Source organism: Lampris incognitus, chromosome 19 (assembly GCF_029633865.1).
Source record: "Lampris incognitus isolate fLamInc1 chromosome 19, fLamInc1.hap2, whole genome shotgun sequence".
Classification (NCBI taxonomy): domain Eukaryota; kingdom Metazoa; phylum Chordata; class Actinopteri; order Lampriformes; family Lampridae; genus Lampris; species Lampris incognitus.
In genome coordinates, this window is record NC_079229.1 from 8496299 (window position 1) to 8505622 (window position 9324).

At 47.0% G+C, this 9324-nt stretch overlaps 1 protein-coding gene across 1 annotated transcript; it reads right to left on the reverse strand.

Moving 5' to 3' along the window:
* Window positions 1–2545: 2545 nt before the first annotated feature.
* si:dkey-226l10.6 (zinc finger protein 567) lies at window positions 2546–9324 on the reverse strand. The gene is made up of 3 exons (XM_056299796.1): window positions 8949–9324; window positions 6757–8007; window positions 2546–3029 (listed from the first exon to the last, which is right to left on the reverse strand). Exon 2 carries the CDS (start codon window positions 7434–7436, stop codon window positions 6819–6821), a length of 618 nt encoding a protein of 205 aa, XP_056155771.1. The 5' UTR covers window positions 7437–8007; window positions 8949–9324; the 3' UTR covers window positions 2546–3029; window positions 6757–6818.

The following is a 9324-nucleotide window of genomic DNA, read 5'->3' on the forward strand; positions in this document are numbered from 1 at the left end:
GCTATGCTTGGCTCGGCTGGGTTTTTTTTTTTTTTTTTTTTTTGCTTAGCTTTTTAGCTAATTTTTTCTTTGTTAGCTATTTTTTTTAAATTTTTTTAGCTAATTAATTTTTTTAGCTAATTAATTTTTTGGCTAATTTTGGCTTAGCTGCTTGGCTGCTATGGTGAGGATGTGACACACTGCGCCGTATCATTTCCCCATACAAGGCTTACCGGACAGTAATTACTCAAACGAGCAACTTTAAACACGTTCACCATCTGGACATCCACATCCACACGCTGCTTTGCTACGCCGGTGATGCCAGCTGCTTAAACAACATTAGTTGGTTTAAATTTTCAGGCTTGTAGCTTTGAATTTTGACTATTTATCCCTATTATTATTATTATTATTGTTATTATTATTGTTATGATTATGATTATGATTATTCTTCAGACTATTTATCCCTCGAACAGGAGGTTATCTTCAGCCTCTCTGGCCTGCTTCCCAGCTGCAGAAGGGGGGGTTTGAGGTTTCCCTACAGGGGGTTTCTGATGTGTACAGCCGCCGTGAGGGCGGGGCAACGGGGCGTCTGGCCGAGGAGCCGCCGCTCCGCCCCGTAACACTTTGTCCTTCCGCCACCCGGTTGTTAAGGTCGCATAAACAATATTTCACCCACTGTGCTCGTAAAATCACCAAGTTTTTTTTTCTTATAATCTGTTATGAGATTAGGTGTCATTTCTAATTGTAAAATGGTAAAAATCTTTGGAACTGTATCTTTTCCCCCTGACATGCGCTGCGTAGGCAGGTAGGGGTTGGAGGGGTCAAGGGTCATCGCCACCACGATGATGTCCGCTCACTGCGTTTACCCACCCTGAAGTGACGACGGTGTCAGAAAGGAGCCCGTCGTCCGTCGGCGAACCCCTTCAAGCGACTGAGCGGTCCCGGGTGTGCTCGCTGACGTGGCGGCGCTGCAGGGGGTCAGCCAGCGGAACAGCCTGACAACGCCTGCGGAGAACTGAACGCCTTCCACCGGCTTTTGCTCGCCACGCCATGCCGGCGTCTGAAGGTTTCCCGCCGTGTGTCGACGACCATCAGAGCCACTCCAGAAATACAACTCCCGGCCCTCAGCGACAGGATGGCGGCCTATTAGGACAGGATGGCGGCCTAGTAGGACAGAATGGCAGCCTATTAGGACAGGATGGCGGCCTATTAGGACAGCAGGATGGTGGCCTATTAGGGCAGGATGGCGGCCTCTTAGGGCAGAATGACGGCCTATTAGGACAGAATGACGGCCTATTAGGACAGGATGGCGGCCTAGTAGGACAGGATGGCGGCCTAGTAGGACAGAATGGCGGCCTATTAGGGCAGGATGGCGGCCTCTTAGGGCAGAATTGCGGCCTAGTAGGACAGGATGGCGGCCTATTAGGGCAGGATGGCGGCCTAGTAGGACAGAATGGCGGCCTATTAGGACAGGATGGCGGCCTATTAGGGCAGAATGACGGCCTATTAGGACAGCAGGATGGCGGCCTAGTAGGACAGGATGGCGGCCTATTAGGACAGGATGGCGGCCTAGTAGGACAGGATGGCGGCCTATTAGGACAGAATGGCGGCCTATTAGGGCAGGATGGCGGCCTATTAGGGCAGAATGACGGCCTATTAGGACAGGATGGCGGCCTAGTAGGACAGAATGGCGGCCTAGTAGGACAGAATGGCGGCCTATTAGGGCAGAATGATGGCCTATTAGGACAGGATGGCGGCCTCTTAGGGCAGGATGGCGGCCTATTAGGACAGAAAGGCGGCCTATTAGGGCAGAATGATGGCCTATTAGGACAGCAGGATGGCCGCCTATTAGGACAGGATGGCGGCCTAGTAGGTTAGGGAGTTGGGAGTTTTTGCTCAAGGACACTTCAGCAGGGTGGACGCTCGCCACCGACAGGGCCTGCTCTAAATCCCTCAGCTAGGGAGGGAAAAAGCTCTGCAGAGCGATTAAAATAAACACACGATGCGGTGGAAATTGCATTTGCGGCTCATCGGGGCCTCGCTAACCACTGTTCGAAACCCGGCCGACCACCCCTCCCCTCCCCTCCAGCCCCCGCAAATCATTTCAAATCTATTACCATGGCAACGTATAGCCTCCACCCTCTCTCCTTGGTCATCTGAATGTGCATTAACATAAGGGATGTAACTGTAATTCTGAGAAAAAGCATCAAAAAGTAGTTTGTTTATTAATTGTTTTGTATGATATATATATATATATATATGAGATCTATGTAGCGTTTTGCCTCATTATTTACTGTACAGCTCTGGGAAAGGAATGTAAACGGAATGTGTCTTCTGATGACTCTTTGTTTTCACTGAGAGAAAAGGGGAGCAGCTCTTTTCATTGGTTTTCTTTTCTTTGCCCCCCCCCCCACCTCCTCCCCTCTATTTTCTCCTCCCAGAAAGGTTTGTTTTCCCTCCTGCCCGTCTGCCCTGCTGCTGCTGGTCCTGCTCTGTTTTTGTATCTCAGCAAGAGTCGGACTTTCTATTGAAAAGAAATAAAAACCATCTTCAGAAAGTAAAAGGTATGGTGATAGTTTTTATTGACCAGTTAAATCACAGCATTTTTTTTTTGTCATTCATTTGCGCTTCACACTGAAGAGAGAAAGGACTTTAAACACCAGAGCCTCGACAGGACGAGCACCATTATGGAACAGGACTACGGTTCTGGTTTTGTTTCGTTTTCCCCAGAGATGTGGTTCTAGGTAGGTCCATTCAGCCGACTGGCCACCAGGGCGCACCCCCAGGAAGACCAGGTTTGGCACACAGAGAAGACAGCACAGGCCTGTCTGACCCCCTGGATTCAGACGCCAGCTGGCCGACGAGTCTGCACCCAAACCCGGGTGACCAGTAGGTGCTGTGGACCCCCCCAGCACATGCAGCCCGTCACTTTGCTTCTTTCTGGGAGACAAACCTGCGTCGAAAACGTTACATTTCCATCAGTGAGAACATTTTGTACATGCAACTGTAATATTGACACACCTTTTGCCCTCAGACACCACAGTCCACACCTAAAGACAAGAAACACAATTATAAGGTGGAGATGCTTTTCAAAAAAAAAAATTAACACTAACAATTAAGCGCATCACAGAAAAAAAATGCACTCAAAGAAAAAGGAGGCTGGTTTTAACAGCGGGGGGGGGGGGGTCTGAGGAAAATGAGAGTTTACGTTGTGTGTCCTCCATCAGAGGGGTCCAACAAGCTTAACAGACACTGCCTGTCCCTGCTGCAGGGACTTGACCGCAGCAGGCCTGCAGTCTGGACGCTGCTCGGGGGAGTCAGCTGATGACGATGACGTGGAGCCACCGTCACTGGTGGTTCTCTAAGAGCAGCAGTCAGGGGCTTCGTTTCAGCCCAAGTCAACACACATTCACCGCCCTTGGAGTCGTCTTGTGTGTGTGCACCAAGCTAACACAACACATGATGGACAAGTGAGCGACAACACTTCCTGCAAGGGAAGAGCAGCAAGCAGAGATGAAGCGGCCCTGGCAGTAGAAGGAAGTACAGCATGGCCAGCTTTCCTCATTTTGAGCTACATACTAGTACTACTGATACTTCCAGTATGTTACTTAATGAATTACGTGCAAGGCCTTGCTTTGTAAAGGATCATTCTATTTCTGTTCACAACCTGGGTCACGTTTTTTCCATTATGCAAATAAGGTTTTTTCTTTTTTTGGACGAGCTTCCTTGTGGAGATGGTGGACACAGGACCACCACTGGCCACAGCTCTACGGCAGCCCACAGATTATCCTTAAACCTGTCCTTTCAACAACATAAAACACGCTACTGTCTCAGCCAGACTGTGTCCATGACTGTCCATTTTCCGTCTACGGTGCTGGCCAGGGAAGCTTCTGGATGGCTACTGCTACCTGCTGCTGATCCCTGCAAGCTGAACCAGGAAGTGGCTCAGCAGTGTCATCCACCAGTGATATTGGACTTGTTGGACCATGTCTGACACTCGTGTACTTGCCCCATAAACATACTGAGTAACATCTTGCAAAATCTACAAAAGTAAGACCTAGGTTGTAAAAAAAAAAAGGATATCTTTTGAGACTATAACGGACCGTGTCCAGCCATTACTTTAGTGTCTATTCAATTAGCACCAATAAGAACCAACGTCCCCTTCAGGAATATTTTTTCCAACATTTTTTGTTCTAACTACAAACACCCAACATATAAATGGTGTACAACAGTAACAAATGAGGACTGCCATTCAATAAAAGGGGTCAAACTTAATATTTAAAACGTAGGTCATTTGTTTGCCTGACTTAACACTAATCTGGCAACCGTGTGGCACAGGAAAACCTCTCCTATGGGACAATGGAAAGAACAAATTGTCATCCTGGACCTCTTAGAACAATGGATCGTGGGATACACTTCGTGCTAGAAGCTTTGCATTTCGTTCCTTTTGCGAAAGGGACACAATCGAGAAGGATCACGGGAAAGTAAACGCTCTCTTACTATCCCATTTTGACTGGCAGCCACGCTTCACCCTGGCATTTTAGGAATGCCCTCACTTAAGTCAAAGGAGGACAAAAACGAGTAGAAAGCACGGAATGCAACCTGGATTTGTAGTCTGGACTTTAAAAGGGACATAAACACAGACTCAGGGTAGTCAAATCAGAGCAGCCAGTCGTGCTGGCTGATAAAAAACTCCACCTGAAAGAATCTCAGCCAAAGGCACATTCACCACCACTGTGGTATAACTACATTGGCTCTGTACGCAATACAAAATACACAAATACTAACAACAAAAAAAAACGTGCAATGACCCAAATACTCAGTATGTACATGGTTTAAAACAAAGAACTTTCTAAAATATAGTGACTTGATACATTTTCTACAATGTACGTTAAGATTTGCTCCTGTCAAGTTCGACAGGCAGATCATGATCCTCCTACTGACAGGGTCAGAGGGTCTGTTCAGTTAAATGTGCAGCGCTGCAAGAAGCACTGGATAAAAGCATAACATGTCAGATGTGACAAAGGTTGATCTCAAGACAATGGGATTACATTTATAAAAAAAAAAAAAAAAAAAAAAAAGAAAAAGATTAACAGGTTTCCTTTATTCCCTTGCAGGTTAGTAGTCACAAACATTTACCCCTGTCTTCCACTGTCTTGATGCCCAATAGCCCAGGTAAGAAAATCAGAGAAGTTTGAATCAGCTCATCTGGACACAACGTTTATTGACAGATACATTTCATCACTCATCTAAGTGACCTCTTCACTCTCAACTGACTGCAGGTATCCCCACCCATGTAAAATATAGTTACATAACTGAAACCAATGACCAGTTTCATATGCAAATATGGGCGTGACCATTAACTAGAGTTTCAATGGTCATGTGTACTGTTCACAGAGGACTGGAGAATGGTTGCAATCACAGCACTGTAAGATGGCGACAAATGTACTCTTAGCCCCCTCCTTCTTGGTTCAGGGATGGTTGTTCCCTTTCAACACAGATGGCCTCTTTGACTCCCTGTTCAAACAAACGTTCCTCCCTATCAAGGATGTGCACATCCTCATCCTTGAGTGGCCACTGGCCTGTAGATGGTGTAGACTGTGGAGTCCTGGCCTGACGTGTTAGCTCTTGTGTTGTGCCATTCTCTTGGCCAGCGTCTGTTTAGTTTCCCCAATGTACAAGTCACGGCAATCCTCCTGGCATTTTAACAGTGTACACTATATTACGGTTTGTGCCAGGGGACCCGATACTGGGGGTGGACCAACTTCTGGCGCAGCATGTTTTGGGGTGTGAAAGCAATTGAGACACAGCTAGGGAAATGTTATCACCCGTGATGGCAGATAGAGATAGAGAGTCCCAGATCTCAGCCAAGGGATTTGACAACTCAGGAAGAGGCAGTCATGACTCCTACAGTTCTGCCAGGCATTTCCACCCTCTGCACTCCTCACACACTACAGGCAGCAGAGGCTGATCTCTTATTCTTCATGCCTGACTTCAGGGACAGAATCACAGACCTTCTGTCAGTGACCTCATGGTCTTTACAACTCCCCTTTTCTGACAATGAATGTGGATGTTTTATTTTTTTTCAGTTGCTTTCAAACCCCAAAACACACTGTGTCAAAAGTTGGTCCACTCCAAGGATCAGGTCCCCCGGCACAAACAAGAGCAATATTGTGTATGCTGTTAAGTGCCGGCAGGATTGCAGTGACTTGTACATGGGGGAAACTAAACAGACACTGGCCAAGAGAATGGCACAACACGAGAGCCAACGTGTCAGGCCAGGACCCCGCAGTCTACACCCATCTACAGGCGAGTGGCCGCTCTCAAGGATGAGGATGGGCACATCATTGATAGGGAGGAATGCTGGTTTGAACAAGGAGTCAAAGAGGCCATCTATGTTCAGAGGGAACAACCATCCCTGAACCGGGGTGGGGGTCTAAAAGTGTAAATCCTCTGAATAGTACACATGGCCATTGTAACTCTAGTTAATGGTCACACCCGTATTTGCAGATGAAACTGATTATTGGTTTCGGTCGTTATGCAACTGTATTGTTTATGAGGGTGGGGATACGTGCAGTCAGTTTAGACTGAAGAGGTCACATAGATGAGTGATGAAACATATCTGTCAATAAACATTGTATCCAGATGAATTGATCCAACCTTCTTTGACCTGTCTTTGGTCAGAGAACAATGGCAAATGACATGGAAGAATGGAAAAACAAAACATTAATCTGGTGGTACTGGTGGTACTGTATTTTTTATAGCCTGTACACACACCTCAAAACAGAAGAGCCATGAATCTCAACAAATCAGATGTGCCAGGGATATCTGAGGGAGGGTCAGGAGTCAGAGTCATCTGTAGCAGAGTTTTCTGCTCTACTGGCATGTTCTTCTTGTTCCTCCATCTCCTCCTCGTCCTCTCCCGCCCCTTCCCTTCTGTTCTTCAGCTTGTCATTCCTCAGGTGCACTACGAGGCCCCTCTCTGTCATCTCATAGATCTTGCATTTAGGGCAGTAGAAAGGCGAAATGCCTACGTGTCTGAATTGGTCCGACAGGTACGAAGTCAGGTTCTTGAAGTTTCTGTTGCAGATCTGACAGCTGGGGATGATCCCGCTGTGCTCAGACTCCAAGTGTTTCTTCATGACGTACCTCCCACTGAGCCCACTGATCAATTTGTCTGTTGACTTAAATGGGCAGAGGGAGCATTGGTAGACCGCCATCTGGTTGGCGTGGCGACGCGTGTGGGCATCTAGGTCAAGCTGGTTGCGGCACAGTTTCCTGCACATGCCGCAGAAATAATCTTTCTTCCTTTCCTTGTAGTGGATGAGTTTCAGGTGCACGGAGAGGCCTGCCATCTTCTTGAACAGTTTCCCTGGCGGCGGGCACAAATTGCACACCAGCCGCTTCCCATCTCCGCCTGCGCTGTTCCCCCCCCATGTTGCCATGCTTGGCTTCATGCTGCAACAGGGTCTCGTTGCTAGGAAATGTGGCGGCGCACACTGGGCAGCAAAACTTCACGTCGGCCTTTCGGTCAAGCTTTGTCCATGCCTTGCTCCCTCCCTTCACCCTGCAATTTCCTTTTGAAGTGCGCTCAATGTTCTCCTTAGCCTTGGGGTGTTTCATCTGTTCTTTGGCTGGTAGCGGCCCATCTACGGCCAGTTTAAATCTGTAGCTTTCCCCCTCTTCTTCTGGATTGGAGTATTCGATTACATACACGCCATCCTCCTCTTCATCCTCCGTCTCTCTCAGTGGCTCTCCAATGGTCATTTCGGCTCCCGTGACGTTAATGCTGTCTTCATCCGTGGGTAGAGAGTATTCCACCTCAAGGCACTCCACATTCTCCCCCTCACCTTTCTTCTCCTGCCCCCACTGTGCCTGCAACTCTGCAATGTGACAATCATCTATTCGGACAACGGTGATCTGATCCATGCTGCTGAATGCATCCCAGTTTCCCCTCTCTACAATGACTGAAGATGATGCTGGCTCTCCTACAGGTCCGTCTCCACCGACCAGGGACTCAGAGGACTCCTGACAGAAAGGGGCGGGGGGGGGGGGGAAGCATATTAGATCCCATTCTGCAAGCTGATCATCTGCTTCTGAAATAACTATGCATTTGATTGCGAAGTATGAACAAACATAGCTTAAATAACATGCACGTGTTACAGGTCCTGAATGAAGCACTGGGCCCAAACTGGTGCACACAATTTATATATAGGGGGGGGGGGTTACCTTTGCAATACATTTAACACGGTGGTCAGCAAATGCTCATCATATCTTCACAGCACAAGCTCTATCGCTGACCTCTGAACTTCAACGCATGTAATGTCTTTATGCATGCGCAATAATCCAGGTAAGAAAAATCACGGAAAGTTGAATCAGTTTATCTCGACAAGTTTATTGAGAAAAACGTTTCACCACTAATCTACAGTCTGACCAGACTGCAGGTATCCCCCACCCTTACAAACAATAGTGGCATAATGAGCGAACATTGATTTTAAGTTCCATAAATGTCTCTTGCTCAGTTAGCTAAATCCAAACATCACATTACACATTCAACTATTTAAAGGATGACCTAGTCTGTCTAACTAGCCCTGTTACCATTTATATCTTGTTGGCTGGGAAATACAGTAAACCTACCTTTCCAGCTTATCACAGGTTGAATCAGTTCATCCGGATACGTTCATTGACAAGATACGTTTCAGCTAGAAAAGCGCTATATAAATGCAATCCATCCATCAATCTAACTGACATCTTCTATTTAGCTTATGGAGCATGCATAAAGACTTTGAGCAAATTTGTAATCTGTTATATTGGGCTATACAAATAAAATTGACTTGACTTTCCATCTTGTGTTTCTACAGGCTTACAGGTCTGTCTTGGCTGGCTAACTGCCTGTATTCAAGCAATATTATTACTTTTAAACACAAATAACATCATCTACAAGACACCGTAAAATGCTGTTAACAAACCTGAAAAAGTGCTGTGGCGACTGCATGAACATCTCACGGACTTCACTGAATCAAAATGGCCGATAGCCCTTCAACACAGTGTGAACTACCTATGCTAATCGCTAATGCTAATATTAGCCGCTAATCGCTGGCGCGATTCGCGTACACTTCCAGCACATAAACGCATCTCCGACTGAATGCACATGTTAACTCAGATCCTCATTGTGTCCGACCGCAAACCGGTGTCCACAACACTTGAAGATTTACTGTGTTGCGTCGCCATAGCAGCTCTTACCTGTGCAAAACATTTGACACAGTGGTCAGAGACGCTCATCTCTTCGCGGCACTAGCTCTAAAGCCGACCTCTGACCTTCACTGCATGCCGCGAAAGAGGTGC

Excerpts from the sequence above, each read along its gene's own strand:
- si:dkey-226l10.6 (XM_056299796.1), bottom strand. The coding sequence starts at position 7,436 with ATGAAGCCAAGCATGGCAACATGGGGGGGGAACAGCGCAGGCGGAGAT.